Source organism: Vicugna pacos, chromosome 14, assembly GCF_048564905.1.
Source record: "Vicugna pacos chromosome 14, VicPac4, whole genome shotgun sequence".
Lineage (NCBI taxonomy): Eukaryota > Metazoa > Chordata > Mammalia > Artiodactyla > Camelidae > Vicugna > Vicugna pacos.
In genome coordinates, this window is record NC_133000.1 from 60,257,395 (window position 1) to 60,274,507 (window position 17,113).

The following is a 17,113-nucleotide window of genomic DNA, read 5'->3' on the forward strand; positions in this document are numbered from 1 at the left end:
ATGCTCCAATTTCTAGGTAAGTGCTAAACAGTGCTTGACCCTGTCCCCCTGGCCCACCCCCTGTGGTAGTACTAATGAGACAACATTTGCTGCTTCACTGGGCCAAGCTTTTGCTGTTTCCTACGCACTGCAAATTCCTAGAGTGCCTCTAGTCTTTCTCTTGTTTGCCCCTCCCTTTGGCCCTCTGTGCACCTTTCATTTTGATCCATTCACTTGGAGGCCTCATCGGAAGTCCTTCGCAGATATCTTTAGGGCACCTTTTGGCTCCGAGGAGTTGATTTTTGCCCCTTAAGAGGCCTCTCCAAGCCATCAGCGCACGCACAGACTTTCTGTTTGCTTTTGGAACGAACGGTGGTGGTTTTTATCTGCAAGACTCTTCTGCCACTTGGGGCACCTGCCCCGCAGCAAACAGCTGTTACCATCCAGACCTCCCCTCTAGATGAATAAAATCCTCCCAGAGGCTAATGCTGCCTGGAAAAAGTTCTTTTGTGCATCTATGATGTGTAACTGAGCCCTAAGCAGTCACCTTTGATGTATATTTAGTGATTGGGGAAGAAAAGGAAAAAAAAACAAAACACCTTTTTATCCGCCAAACTGTTTTTTGCCAATGAGAATTTTTGTTGACTGAAGGCTTTATCCAGTGTGAGCTTTGCCCTCTCCGATTAAACAAAGGGTGAGATTCAGATTGTTTTTCCTTATATGGCTCTTCAATTTTGTTCTCTATCCTGTTTGGGCCTGATACTTCATCAGCAAAATGGGTCTGATAACTTGTCTTCCAAATCTCCATCTTGTTTGGTTTGCTGAGACACAGTTTTCATCCAAGCATAAAATACTTTGTTCAAAGAGTCACCCTTCAAAAGGTGGAAGTTTAAGCCTATGGGCGTCCTAAAAATGAAATGAGTATACTTATTCTGGGGAAGACATTAGTTTTGCCTCAGTACCTCGGATTCCCATCTTTCATAAGATCTAAGATCAATGTACCTCAAGGTAGCAACATTTGTCATAATTGCCTGATGCATTAGCATCCTTCAATACCAAATATTAACTTTGACTGTAAGATCACTAAACCATATAATGATTTTGAACAAGGAATAATAACTTGACTTTTGAGGACCAGTGAAGCTAAGAGCAAACTTTTGAGACAATGACGCACCCTTAGACACAAATTTAAGCCTGGAATCTAATAAAATGTTTCTTGAGCTCTGTGGCAACATGATAACTTAGTTTCAATATTCAGTTAGGAATACTAATTTAAGCAGAAGGAAACAAACCACAAGACATAGTAAACAGGCAATCTGATTTTAACCATTCAGCTGCAAAATGGTCATAAGCCCAATATTTCATATCATCCTGTTCAGGAGAAGAAAAGCCTAGGAATTCTACCTTCAGTAAAAGAAAAAGAAATAAAATTTTCATTCCTACAGAGAAGCATTCATACCTCAGGTCTTTGGAGAGCAATGAGGACCAGAAGTTTTTTCCTTTTTTTCCTTTCTTTCTTCCTTTTTTTCTTTTTTTTCTCAGCTCTTGGAAATCCAGACCGCGCTATTGATTACTGACTATTCAGCAGTGAAGGCATACTCTGTATTCAATAAATTAAGCTTTAATTTCTGAGTCCAACAAAATAATTGACCTCAAAAAGAAGATAAATGAATAGGCTGTTCTGAGCTCATGATGAGTATCTACTTCCAGTCTCATTATATGAATATTTTTCAATTCAGTGATTTTTCCATTCTTTCATAGTTTCTTTCACTAATCTATGAAACCTTTCACCCTGCACCTAGATGAACAAGTCCAAGCTATTTGCAGTCTTGGTTTCAAGACTGAAAGGTTTTGCTATGATATTTTTATACTTTGGTGTTAGTATTAATAATTTAATATAGTTTCCATGTTAGGGCAATTTTAGTGACTAGTACATTTCTGAAAAATTCTGAAATGTTTCTGATTTCATGAAGTCACAAATAACAGTGACACATAGCTTATATAAATATTTTGATTAATTGACACTTTGACAGTTTTGAACATTTTGCCCTATCTGCTTCAACATTGATTTTCCTTAATAGATTCTTGAAGATTAGGGAGACTTAATAATATCTAGCCTGATTTTACATTTGGGAAAAGTTAAAATGAGAAATATTTGGTGCCTTGAACAAGATCTCACAGAGGTTATTAGCTGTGACTTTCAGATTCCTTAGTTTTTGCTGCCATTGTATCAAAACAACTTCTATATTTAAGGAAAAAAAGTATTCTTTCATAGTAAGAGATAAACATTGAACACAGTCCTTTTTAAGCTTTAGCATATTGGTTTTATTTGCAAACAAGTATTAAGTACTTATCATTATAGACACAACTTATTTATCAAGACAGTGGTTCTGCTATTGGCAATTAGGGTCTTGGCACAGAATTCACAGACCAGACACAGAGGTCAAGAAAGTAAAGTGAGGATTGGCTGAGGGGTAGACAGTATGCTAACAAGGAAAGAACAGGCAGGCTTAGGTGAGCGGCTGCCCTGTGTTTCTGCGGCAAGTTGACTACATAGTGTGTAGAGATGAGTGGGTGGAATATTCACTGGGGAGGTAAGAGTTTGGGGTTGTATTCCCTGATTTTCATCCCAACTCCGCCTTCCCGAGGGAAGGAGGGATTTTTGTCCTTATTTAGTCTGGATCAGAAGTGTCACAGTGTTGGTGCATGACGAGTCATTCTGATCTGCAAGGCTAATTTTATTGTAATGAGGTCTTAATGAGCAAAAAGATGCATTTGGACTAGAAATTCCTGCCTTTTCCTACCGTTCTTTGTCAGCTTTCAGGCCACCTGTCACCCCAAAATGTGTGATCTCTTATCAGTCCCCAGGTTCCTGCTTTCCTCCGTCTGCCCAAGGACCCCTGTTGTTTACCTGACATACGATTTCCTGTATTTGGCCCAGGCCCCTCCTTTTTGGCCCAGTTACTGCCATTGGGCCTGTGGCCCCCTTTCTCTGTGCCTGTCTAGCTCTCTGCCTGCTCTAACAGTTCAGTGCTGTATTGGTCAGTACGGAAGTAGCTAAATCAAGTGCTTCTTCAGGCAACTTCTGATAAAGAAGAAATTCGGTGTAGCTTCCATGGCATCCATGCAGAGATTCATTGCTTTTTCTCTTCTCTGTATCAGCAAAAATTCCCCCCAGGGCTCTAGAACTAAGAAGAGGTTTTTATTTTATTCCTACTGGGATTCCTTGAGGAGACGGAACTTCCCGAAGTAAAAGGGAACCATGGGAGGGAAAGCAGAATCACGCTGTTGTTGGGAACTTGGATTTACAGACTCAGAAGCATGATCTACCCTTGGCCTTTTCCCACCCCCAATTACATTCTCCAAATCCCCAAATGGGATAAAACTCGAGCTTGCTCTACCCAGGCTCATTTCTACAAATGGATATGTATCATACACACATGAGCTATCGCTGGAAGGAGACTAATATGAGGGTCCGTGAGTCCTACGGTACCCAGTGACTTTTTTTCGTCCAATTTTTTGCCTGCTGTAACTATTCCCAGAAACACCCAAATGATGTTGCAGGACGGAAGAGGTCATTTCTTGGCAGACTTTTTTTTTCATTTAAGACCCAAATGCCTATATTTTATACAAGTTCTATAAAATGATAGTTTTTATTTATAATGGTAATGCATGATACTTCATAACTTTCTGACTCATTATGGCAGCCTAAATTATGTCTATTATAGCTTTGGTATTAAGTGAATTTAATTGCATTATGAATCTCTGAACACTGATAATTGATTGCTATATATAGCAACTACAAAGAGTCCAAATATTACATTAATTTGAATATCTCATTTATGAGCTTTTCCAAATAAAAGCAATTTAATTGAATGCAGTGGTAGAACAGGTTTGTAAATAGGCTGGAGCAAATGTTTTCATCAGTTCTGCATTTATTATTATGTTAACGACAGTACTTTGCCACATATTCTGATTTAAGTTTATATGAAATCATAGAATTTTCTAAAATTTACGATAAATGGAAAAAGAATTGAGCTTTTTGGAAGAAGTTTTAAATGGTAAATTCCTAATGTGAATGGATGTTCTTGTAAATGGAAATCACGTGATCTTTTGTTTTCTTTGACTTGAGAATTTCATAGATTCTAGGTCAAATCTCATTTGAAAATATTGTTATCCTCAATAAGATTCATTGATACTTTAATCACAGGGGACTTTTTTTTCCTGGGAAAATGACCATTAGAAGCAGTTATTTTTAAGGTAAGTCGGTGTTTTGGACTTTCTAAATCTTACTATTTTATGACTGCATTCTTGCTTTATTTGCAGAATTTTTCCGAGAGCTCCTGGAGAATGCAGAAAAGTCACTAAATGATATGTTTGTACGGACCTATGGAATGTTATACATGCAAAATTCGGAAGTGTTCCAGGACCTCTTCACAGAGCTGAAAAGATACTACACGGGGGGCAACGTGAATCTGGAGGAGATGCTCAACGACTTCTGGGCTCGCCTCCTGGAACGGATGTTTCAGCTGATCAACCCACAGTATCACTTCAGCGAGGACTACCTGGAATGTGTGAGCAAATACACAGACCAGCTGAAGCCATTTGGAGATGTCCCCCGAAAGCTGAAAATTCAGGTGACCCGCGCCTTCATTGCTGCACGGACATTCGTCCAGGGGCTGACCGTGGGGAGAGAAGTTGCAAATCGAGTTTCCAAGGTAAGTGAAAATCTACTATCTTTCTAATTGATCTTCCCCTTTCCCTAGTTTTAAAACAAATGTTTAAAAAAAAATTGAGGTCAAAGTTTTCACAGTGTTCCTTGCTTTTAGAGAAGTCAGCTGAATGTCAAAGCTTAATTCTTTGTGTGAGAGAAACCAAGATTTCAAGCCATTCCATGTGGCTTGAAACATAATGTCAATATTTATCAGCAATTCAGCAGAGAAGCTTTTATCAGGAAACGTGCGAAAACAGGTGTCTTGTAACCATGACCACTTGGCATTTCTGATTAGTTTTAAGGATGATAAATACTCATGAAACAGTCCATCCAGAGGTTATAATCCTCTAGGAAGTCACAAGGTGACAGTCTTCATGGCGCCTGCAAGTGGGGACAAGTTGTTGCTCAGAACACCAGCACCTGGCATCTCTTCTTTTTTATCACCCGTGTCAAAGTGGCCAAATTCCTTAATAGTGAAAGAGGAGCCCTTAGCTGCCACCTGTAGAACTGGATTAGGGGAACTAATGAATACAAAGTGTAGACTCTGGCAGAGAATTCCTTTTGTTCTCCGTTATCTTTGTAATCCAATGCTGTGTGTTGCGTTGGGCTTATGAGAAAGATAAATCTCCAGAACACATCTGTGCCTTTCCTTGAGGATGTCTCCAAACCTTTAATGCAAGGGCTCTTTTTCCACTGCTGTTTTTAAACATTGACTGTTTCCTGTGTAGAGGATATATGCCTTTGTTTAAATTCTTCCGTGACACTCAACTGCTCTTAGGAGATGGGCTTGCCCATTTATGAGGGCAGTCCAACAAGCAGACTGAAAGATGATTCCTTTAAAATGTAAAGTTAAAACAACTGATAACAGGACTCTGGTATCATGTCACCCAAAGAAGGTCATGTTTGTACGAAGATTATTGCCAAACATTACCTTCTTATTGCAGGGTTGTGCCCAAGAGCTGTATATTTTTTTATAACTATTGGTACTACCCTACCATGTTTCTTTTTTCTCCACTTTGATCTCCTCAATATTTACATCTTGGTATAAAGACACATATACTGTTAAAAATGTTTCTTTATGGCACTATTTGTAAAATTCATAGCAACCCATTTTTTAATTGTCAATTCTTAAAACATTTACTTGAGCATAAGGAAAGATTATTTGGAAGAAAACTCAAAGGAGCATAATCACAAGGGATTTAATCATATAAAGGGCCTATAACTTTGATGTTAAAAACATTTTTTTTTTTGAAAATCAGCAGTGCTCTAGATACCAAAGGAAATATAACCCCAAAATTGGATTAGTAAGGAATTGGCCAAGTGGAATAGGAACAGGAAATACGATCATCTGTAAAATATAGATAAATGTTAAAAAAATACATATATACTCCATATATTCTTGAGGGATAGATGTTGTTTTTAAAGAAAAGTTTAGTCACAGTGACTTCAAATTGAAGCCTTTGCTTTTATTGAAGAATGAAACAGCCAGCTTTTGAGAAACATGAAGTACGAAATTCAGGGCATAGATTGATCTATACAGCATTCCTGATTGTTTATATAGATGCTGCCTGAGTGTGGATAATGTTTAGATACATGTATTTTGGTCTGGGGAGGTCTCCGTAAGGTAAGAGAGTATTTTCTATCAAAGCATCTAAAAGATCACAGGAGAGGTTTCCACTGACCCTCCATCCTGTTTCTCAGAGGGTGCCATTAACAACTGCCCGGAAAGTTTCCTCCCTTTGGCTTCCCCTGACTGTCTCCATCTGAGGTCTTTGTCTACCAAAATCTAACGTGCTCCTCTTCATGGTGAAGGTTGCCATGGACCAACCATCACAGTAGAGTACAACCTTTAATTTTTGACCAAATGTGAGGTGACATGTACTCTGGACAATGAGATCTTTCTTATTCCAGTTCCTTCACGACCAACTTTCATTTCCAGAGCAGCTGCTATAGGTTCATGATATAGTTTGTGGTAGTGTAACCATGAATGTTTACTGTTCTATGTAGATAGTGGCTTGTCTGACCTGAATTTCTTTAGCTCTAATCAGTATATGGCTGGCTGGCTGGCTGGCTGGCTGGCTATATATGGAGATAAATAAATAGAGATGGATATGGATATGTGGGTATACAGCTGTGGCTTAAAACAAGCTGAGTAATTTTTCTCAAATAATTTATGACTCAGGGATTTAAGTATTTTCCCAATGAACTGTCTCACGTAATGATTACCAGATGGTCTGTAGCTGACAAACCAGATATGTATCTACTCGTACTATTTAGGTGCTGAAAATCATCACCACCCAATTTTTTTGTTGTTATATGAATAAAACATTACAAGACTAAATATATTAAGTGGAGAAGAAAGAATGGTGTTTAAGGTTTAGCCCTTCATTAATCGGAAGTTTCCCTGTGGTCAGGTAATGGAGTGGTTCGGAGTTTGTGAAATGACTGCAGCAGAGTTAAGGAATTCAAGGCAAAATTCCTAAATGGAGATCCACAAACTGCCTTATCTCCTACATCTTGATTTGGGGAATTATTTTTTTTTCCTTCATTTTCTCCCTTCTCTTACAGTGGCTTCTTAAATCTGGAAAGGCATCATTAATAGCTTCTAATTAATTGTTTTGACTAGAAATTATATCTCTTTGGCAAAACACAGCAGTATGACACAAATGTTTTGATACATTTGGGGAATTTTCCCTACCAGAAAAGTGGAGGACTAATTTGTAGATGTCAACATAACTATTTTAAAAAACTTATTCTTGCCATCTTATAGATACAAACATTTTCTTTTTCTAGGCTTTGGATGGAGCAAGTTAATTGTAGGTAACTGTTTGAAAATACCTGTGCTATTGAAAACAGGCATATCTTAAAACTACAACTCTACTCTGGAGGAACCGTTTCACATGTGTACAAATACATGTTGAAGGATTCATACCAGCATTGTTAACAATAACATAAAAAGTAGCAATGTCACCAATGTCCCATCTGCATAAATGATGATCTCCTTACACCATGAAACCCTTAGGAGCATTAAAAATAAGTGCACTATAGACACACGTGGATGAATCATAGAAACCTCATTTTGAGCAAAAAAAAAAAATCTAATAACCACAGAACACATATCATGTATATAAAGTTTAAAAAATGCAAAACTAAGCAATATGTCATTGAGGAGTTAAAAGAAATGTGATAAAACTCTGAAGAAAACTTTAAGATGATAAACACAAACATCAGATGGTGATTACCTCTGGGAACTCGGCTTGGAAGTTTTATACAGGAGGAATATTCAAGGGTTCCACCGTTGTCAAGAACGTACTGTTTCTTCAGCTCTAGGCTGTATGTGTGCGCATGCGTGTAAGCTGTTTTTAATGAAAGAGGTTAAAGTAGGGGGAGACTTTACCATTGTTCATCTGTGACTCTTTCCATCTCTGAGCTACCCTCAGTGGTTTATCAGCCTTACTGGCTTTGTTCATGGATTTGACCATTCCCTTTCCATTTCCCATCTTGTGCTAAATGATACCAAGTAGGCATGGAAGGGCAAAGCTCTAAAATGGACATAAAAATACATTTTGAAAGTAAAGTGTCTTGAGAAAGGGGCTCCAGGCTGTTTTTTTTAGCATGGTCCCCTTTTCTAAAGCACCATTCGCACCCCTTTCCATTTATCCATTCGTGAGTGGGAACATGGATGCCAAGCAGTCGCCCTGAGGACTGTCAGACTGTGAAGAATAGAAAGAAGGTGGCATAGAAAGATATTAACAGTTATCTGCCTAGACTGAACTCCAGTTATTCATCATGAACGCAGACAACTCTAGTGTCTTCACTGGTCCATCTTGATGCCATTTAAACAAAGAAGACATGACTTTCATATCTTTTTGCTCTAATAAAAGTGACTTCTCTGGGGGAAAAGCTGTAAATTATGTCAGTGGAAACCACTTCAACTATGAAAGTCATTTCATTGATTCATTCTAGACAAATTAGGTAGGTAATGGAATTGGAATCCATAGAACCTGAACTCCTGCCAAATACTGTTATTTATCTCTGTGTATCTATCTATTTTTTTTAATCTATCTATTTTCCTGTCTATCTGAATTCTTTCTTCCTTATGGGTCATGACTTTGAAAGTCTGGCTTTAGTGAACTAGAATGTTTTTATCAATAGACACCTGCCTATGTCTGCTCCCCAGAATGATATTTTTGCATGGAGAGCCTCTTAACTGGCCCATGCACCTGAGTAAACAGTCTTACTTTAACAATGTGTGCCTAGAAAGCAGTAAACAGAGAGTCAATTTTCAATAAATGTGGTTGATAGAATTATAAGGCTGAAAAAAATTTATCATCAAATTTGGTGAAATGAAGGCTATGGAATACAGCCATTCAGAACATTCTCTGATCATAATAGGAAACCATTCTGAATAATTTGTCATGAATAGCATTTACAAGAGAAATGGCATTCCATTTAGCTGTTTGCTTTTGAGATAAAATTGAAGATATAAAGTAAGACCACCTTTTGTACCTGTCACCTGAATGATTTGTTTTGCTCCTTCTGTGGTGATCTTTTGATTGGAGTTAATTTTTTTCAGAGTCATCCAGAAACAAAAAGGACCACAAAGAGGCCTTAGGTGAATGAAAGCTTTTTTAGTTCTTCTGTGGTCAGTGCATTCTCTTCTGTAATTGATGATGATTCAATGTAGGTTAGTTCGGTCATATACAACGTTAGGAAGAGTAGGTAAGCATTTTGAAATTATCAATAATGCTTCTATGTTTATAACTTTTAAGTCAGCATAAATAATATATGCTTACTGTTTTATGATGATGGTGTAGGCATTATACTATATTTAGAAAGTACTTTGCAATCAATCGATCAATAAATAATTTCATGATTTAAAAAAATAGTAACAAAATGGAATTAGTACTAGGAACCAAAACAACAAAAATAGCTTATTAATGTAATTCATTGAAAATGTATGAATTTTACCATGGTCCGGGTGCTGTGATAAGCACTGAGAATCACAGGAGTATGAGGGAGTCTAGGTGTTAGAAGAAAAACATCTCCCCTAAAGAACAGCATGTGACGTTCTGTAGAGGAGTCCAGAGAAGTAAGAGACAAGGTCCCATTTTGATGGAAACAATTTGGTTATTTTCACAAAAAGAAGTAAAATCTTTCTTATCAATTTTAAGTTCTCTTACAAAATGCCTAGCTTAGATGTGTAAGTTTGGAAAATGGTTGAGTTAAGAGAGTGAAAATTGGGAAGAATGAAGCCATTTATTTCCGATTCATTAAAAGCTACTTGGGTGTTCTTTTTATGTTGTTCTTTTTGTTCCTTGTGTCTGTTTCCAATAACCTATGCCTGAGTTAGGCTACTTTATTTTAGATTCGTGCTGTCTTCTGGCATTCCATTAAAACGAGCACATTTCTCCCCATCGAACCTAATTTTGAAGTTTTATTCATGTTGAAAGGAGAAGTTAAGGGGTCCCTTAATTCTGTGTCAATGCAACATAGCTAGAAAAAGTTGGGGAACCACAGTTCTGACCATACCTCACAGGTCTTCCTCTCCCCTACAGTCCGAGGTGGGGTGTTTATAATAACATTCATTTGATCCAAATATGGACTCTCATAAAAGTAGTGCCATTGTGGCAATTTATCTCTGGCTCATCCATAAGCATTTGTTCTGTGTGTTTTATGCATCAGGTACTGTTGGTGAGTTCTTAAGATACAAAGACGAAGCAAGTTAAAGTACTTGCAAGTGCTAATTGGGAGAGAGACAGCAACAAATGATGTCAATATATAATGAGAGAATTCTGCAGTAAGTGTTTTGGAAACAGACAGGGAAGGCACCTAGTTGAATCTTGGGGTGCGAGGAGACATTCATGGGTGTAGAAGCCTGAACCACGTGTTGAGGGATGCACGGGCATTGAGACAGATGACGAGGGCACCTAGCATAGTGAAGAGTGTGGCAGGCAGAGGCGACCACTCAGGAAAACCACAGCAGAAAACCGCAGATGTGTGCAGGGCGCTGCAAGCACATGGTATTCCTGAGGCATGAGGTATAAGACTGGAAACCTAAAGGGAAACCTTGCATAAAAATTGTCTATTTCACTAATGATTTTGTGCATGCCTGTTTTGCCTGCATAATTAAAAATTAACCTTTCTATGCTTAGAAGCATCCCATTACTTTGATGAGCACCTTCTGTGCACTGGGCATTGTTCTGTAAGAAACCGGAAATGACAATCAATAGCGTTGTTTTTGAGAAAATCACAGTCTATCCAAAAGAGATAGAGGGGTGAAAGTTCAAATGTGGCACAAAGAATCAGGATAAAGGTGGAGGTGGGGGTGGAATGCTGGTGAATCAAAAGAAACAGTTGCTCCCCTCTGCCTTGGGAAACTGGAAAAGGCACCTTCGAGTAGATTCTACTTGGACTTACAGAATGAATACAGTCTTACGGAGGGAGAGAAGGTCTAGGGCCTCCCTGCCAGGGGCCCAGCAGGTTCAAAGGTACGAATCATGAAAGAAAGATCAAATTTTTGCGGAAATGAAACCAGGAGATAGATCTGGGTCATATTATTTAGGATTTATATTTTAAGTTAAGGAATTTGAAGGATCTTGCATAGGCAAGAGGGGACAGCTAAGATTTTTCAAAAGATGAATATGTGGTCAGATTTTTTCTTATGGAAGATGGCTCATGAAGATGGTTTATGGATTGGGGGACAGCAATGGTGGATGCAGGGTTGGAAACGCTTGTCACTGCCCAGGTGAGTGGTGATGAGATCTGAGTCGGAGCAGGTGAAACAGTGGAGAGTGCATCTGGAGAAGCAAACCAACCAACCAGCAGGGTGTGAATACAGTGTGTCTTCTCTGACTTTATCCCCAGCATCACACACAGTTCCTGGCACACTGTTCCCATTTCACAACAGTTGTCTGCCTGCTGACTGGCTTGAGAATCGCCAACATATAAATGTGTTGGCAAAAGATGATGAGAACAGGATCGGGTGAAACATCAGGGAGTATAAATATTTAAAGAGGATACAGAAAAGGAAGACAAATGACAGGAACTAGAAAAGCATATTGTCCTGAAAGTAAAGGGAAAGAGGCTCTCAAGAAGCAGGGTAATCAAGAGCATCTGACGTTGCAGATAGTCAAACAGGAGGGGCAGTAAAAACAGACCTTTAATTGGGCATTTAGGATGTAACTAACTGTAGCAAGTATTGATTGACTTGAGTGTTTTTTTTTTTTTTAAATTGAAGTACAGTCAGGTACAATGTGTCAATTTCTGTTATACAGCACAATGTCCCAGTCATGCATATACATACATATATTTGTTTCATATTCTTTTTCATTATAGGTTACTATAAGATATTGAATATAGTTCCCTGTGCTATACAGAAGATATTTGGGTTTTTAAAGTCTATTTTTAAATTAGTGGCTAACATTTGCAAATCTGTAACTCCCAAATGCATCCATTCCCACTCCCTTTCACCCAGTAACCATAAGATTGTTTACTCTGTCTGTGAGTCTGTTTCTGTTCTGTAGATGAGTTCATTAGTGCCCTCTTTTCTTCTTTTTAGATTCCACATATGATGATATGTATGATATTTTTCTCTCTTTCTGGCTTACTTCACTTAGAATGACAGTCTCTAGGTCCATCCATGTTGCTGCAAATGGCATTATTTTATTCTTTTTTATGGCTGAGTAATATTCCATAGTATAACTATACCACAACTTCTTTATCCAGTCATCTGTCGATAGACATGTAGTTTGCTTCCGTGTCTTGGCTATTGCGAATAGTGCTGCTGTGAACATTGGGGTGCATGTATCTTTTTGAATTAGAGTTCCCTGTGGATAAATGTCCAGGAGTAGGATTGCTGGATCATATGATACTGACTTGAGTAGTTTTAATTGGTTGCGAAGTTAACTCTTCTGCCCCTATACTTTCTAGAATAGGCTGATCAAAGCATGGCCCCTGGACTAGAGGCCATCCGTGAGTAGGCTGTTACAGTTCTGCAATAAGTACCAAAATTGAAGGCATTTTAAAAAATCTTGATAGCAATTTCACATTGTCCCAATATCCATGACACCACCAGTGGACTCTGAAATGTTGTTGAGCTTGCCTGGTCGTCTCCTTCTTGTGAGGGGCATTTGGGATATGCTCTATAGGATCAGATATCCGGTCATGACATCCTGGGGAAAATCAAACAGGCAGCCAAAGCCTGTGCAGATCATTTGAGCCTCAAAGAGTTTGAAAGGTACTATTCTAGAACAATACTAAGAAGATTAGAATAATGAACACGTACTGATTGATTCTGCTGGTGTGTTTGGGCTTTCTCTTTCTGCATTCATCCTCCCTTCACCCCTCTCTGTGCCTTCCTGCCCTAACCCCTCTTCCCCTGGTGTGCTTTCTCTATGTCTGCAGCCATGATGGGCTCTCGTAAACCCATTTTGATTGGCATGTCTGCTGTTTGCCTGTGTCCCACAAGTACAGGAAGCTCCTCTGGGGCTGTGGAAGATGGAGGTGACAAGCAGATGTCTTTGTTACTAATAGGGAACATCCACTGGTGAAATGTGCCAATTAAGGTACAATACAAACCCCAAAAAAGCCGAAGAATAAAACTCGTCTGTAACTCCAAGAACGCTGCTTCTCAAATGGCTTCGTAAAGAAGAACGGACCTGACAGTTTATCCCAGTGTCAACGCCGACCCTGTTCTCGGGGATTTATCTCTGAGTGCACTTCTGCTTTTTGTACCAGCGGGTTCTGTGGAACGAGGTTTGAACAATAATCCTGCTGTTGTTATTCACACGTGCCAAAGCACGTTCCCAGGGCTGACGGGAGACCGTGCGGGCTGTGTGATATCATAGTCGAGCTTGAAAGTTTGGAGGGTTTTTCTTTTATTGTCCCATCTTCAGAGATTCAGTGTTACAAGGACATACCCTGAGGCAATATCAGTGCACTGGAGAGGTTTATGAGCCAAGATACACATCAAAAATAATTTTAATAAAGCTTGACAGATATATTGCATTAATAGTGCTGACACAGTGAGCAGGACCTATGGAGGGAGGATGGCACACTGGTATTTTTTTTTTAAATTGAAGTATTAGGTCATACAGATATTTGATTGTAAGAGAGATGGGGGTATATTATATACCATAGATTTTCTCCATTGTTATCTTTGTGATTACACACCAGGGTTATTCCCCTTCATGTGTATGCAGCATACCTCTTCGTCTTGATGACTGATTCAGCGTGAACACAATGGATCAATCCCAGATACTTAGAAAATAGCAATTATCCCACACAGTCTCGAAACTGCATTTTCTTGTATCTAAATTGGATAGCCCAGACTGAAAATGGACAGTTCAGAGTGTTAGTAATAGGATAATGGTAACTCTGACATTCAGATGTAAGTAAAACTATATCCTTAATCAATAGAGGCGCCAAGTTGACATCAGCTGACACTTAAGTGGCTGGCGTAAACACATTCTTAAAAATTCATTTTCCACCTTGCGGAAATATGCTGCATGTCAAAAATACCATGTCATATTTAATACTCAGCAGATAGCAGGATTGTGTATGGAAATTTAATCCTCTTCTGTTCATAATGTCTTCAGAAGTGAGGAAGGCACACTTTTCTGTGTTCATTTTGTAGAGGATTTTGGCAATCCAAGAAGTTCATCCATTCAACATTTTAAACTTTCTGAAATATATTAATTATCGAAACATTATCATTGCACTTCATTCTCATAGTAGGTACAAATATGAGTTTCTCCATAAAGAAATGTATCAATTTATAAATAATGGGTGTTAAAACTTTCCTCCTTTGTTCTTGGCTTTCTGAAAATGCATTCTTTTGCTGAAAATACATCTAGATGTAAGACAACACTTATTTCACTGTTTTTCAATGAAAATGGACAGTATTTAGTAAGAGATGTAAGATTTGATAGTGCTTTAAAAAATAGCCTAGTTGCAAGTGCTCTGTGGAAGTCCTTTCTTCTTAGGGTTCTGTTGCTTAAATTAGAGACTGAGCCAAGGAGAATTTAAGTGTGCTTGCAATACAGTATTTTATTGAAAAGACGAACCTTAGGATATTCTGCAGCATTTGTGGACAGAAGATAACTATATGTATAAAATATTTATGTCACTATTTCCGTAAGATATGAGATGCCTATTTTGGGATGGAGACAGAAGTATGACATTTTGGCTCGGATAGCAGAGAGACTCCAGATTGAAAGTCTTTCTTATTTTTTTGTTTTGTTTGTTTGTTTGTTTTTGAGTGTGAAAGTGATAGCTTTTTTTTTTTCATAGATAGTCTATAGACCAATTGTTTAATAAATTATAAAACCTTTGACTCTCAGCTGTCCCAGGTCTCCCTCCTGATCAATGTATGGTTTGTCCCTTGTTTTGTGATTAGGTGACAAAAGGAATTGGGAAAATAAGATGCTCTTATGAATCACTCAAGCCAAATGAACACTTTTTTTTCCCTTTAAGTTACCAAGAGCGGTCAAATAAAACTGTTACTCTAGCTTAAGTGGTGGTGGTGGTGGTGGTAGTGAGAAAAATAATTTTATGCATTTTCACATATTCTTTTCCAACTATAACATCAGCATGTGCTCATCCCAAAAGAAAAAAAAATGCAGGAAATGCAGAAGAGTGGAAAAAAAGAAAATAAAACGATCCTAAATTCCTACTGTGCAGAGAGAACCAATGTCAAAAGTTTGCATTTCTAGTGCTTTTGTATCTCTAATACATTTTTATATTACATGTTGTTAAATCACGGAGATACTTAATATTGGATTCTATATTTTTCACTTTAAGTGTTTTTCAACATCAAATAGCATTTAAAAAAAAAACCCTCTGATTTTTAAAGATTTATTTTGCAACCTAAAGGATTTGCTTGCTGCCAGTGTATCTAGGGCTCTTTCACAGTCACCCCTGGACATTTTCACTAAGAGAGGAACGGTGTCTTAAGTGATTTATGTGTGTGTGCATGATTGTGCGGGTGTTTGGTTTAACTCATTTTGCTCTCAGTGCCAGCATCCCTGGGAGCTTCATGACTTCCTGATCATGTATTTAACTATTGCAATTTCTTGATTATTTATACTCCAGACAGTTAGTTACATGAATTAGAAGCAGTTTTCTTTTAAAAGGGGAAAAAAGGTGTAGGCATAAAGTGGAGGTAGGAATGAGGCTGATGGAAAAATGTTTATCAGAGCTCCCTGGTCAGTACTTCCCACTGGGCCAAAAAATTCTCCATCTAAACCAGATTGCAATCTGGTGGACCTTGATCCTAACGGGCCCACAGACATGTTTTATTCAGCATGACTTCTTTAAGATTTCACATAATGTTTCAAAATGGAGAGGATCGACATAAATTGTGGATTTCTACAATTTCTGAAAATATGACCGACCTGGGCCTGTGTTCTGCCTGGCAGAAATCGGCTGGAGCTAAAGAATATTTAGGCTGAGTTTGTTTTAGGTTGAGAATGTGTGTTCTGGTTTGACACAGGGCTGATCCTCACTCCTGGAATGGCCTGATTCTGAAGCCATGATTGGTTGCCAAAGATCACAGTGTTTGGCTCTTTTTCTCACAATTGAGAAATGCTTCGCTGTACCTGGGTCTTTAGTAAAAGTGAAATAAATGAAAGACAATAGGGCCGTGTTTAAAGACAAAAGTAGTAGGAAGCTTATTTTATTTTGGGGGGACGTATAAAATATTCCGCGTAGTTAATGTGCAAACAGGAACTATGTTTTAAAAATACAGTCAATGAGCTTCACCCATGGTTATTGCCTCCTTTGCGTTTGAATTTGCAAACCTTTTGAGCTTTCTGTTAGCCAACACTATAAGCTAACCTTTATTCTTTAATCAAATAAAAGTAAGCCAATAGCTGAGAAAAAAGAAAACAAAACTTCATGATTCCTGACATTGAGATCAGGAAAGAATCCCCTCCTTTAATGTCTTCAAGAACGTTCGGATCGTATACCCGGCGGGGTTTACTTCTGCCGAAATGCACCTTAGCAAGCACAGGCCTGGACTTTTTCCAATCAGGGTCATCATAGCATCCGCACTGTTATCAAATTCTCCTCCTGTCTGATGTAAATGGAAGCTAACGGTTACTGGGTACTTACTTGTCAGTCACCATACTCAGTACTTCTCACCCACTGTCGTTTAATCCTGACATTAAACCTGTGAGATAGGTATGGTTATTATTATTGCATTTAGGAGATAAGAAACTTGGCGTTGAATGACAGGGAACCTCTGCTGTAAATCCACACTGCCTCTCCCAGCATCAGGGCTTTTGTCTGAATCCAGCCGCCTGGTGGAAAACTCCTTGGTCTATGGCCGTGTTGGGCAATAGGAATGTGATGGGAATCATATATGTAATTCAGAATTTTCTATAAGCACATGAAAAGAAACAGGTGAAACCAATTTTA

At 38.4% G+C, this 17,113-nt stretch overlaps 1 protein-coding gene across 13 annotated transcripts in view; it reads left to right on the top strand.

Annotated features, from left to right (window-relative positions):
* The window catches only part of GPC6 (glypican 6), a 1,040,045-nt gene that overhangs the window by 539,846 nt on the left and 483,086 nt on the right, over positions 1 to 17,113 (top strand). For all 13 annotated transcript variants that reach the window (XM_072976448.1, XM_031684439.2, XM_072976442.1 and 10 more), the window contains one exon: positions 4,306 to 4,697. In XM_072976448.1, coding sequence (XP_072832549.1) covers positions 4,306 to 4,697 — 392 coding nt within the window. The remainder of the gene's footprint in view (positions 1 to 4,305; positions 4,698 to 17,113) is intronic.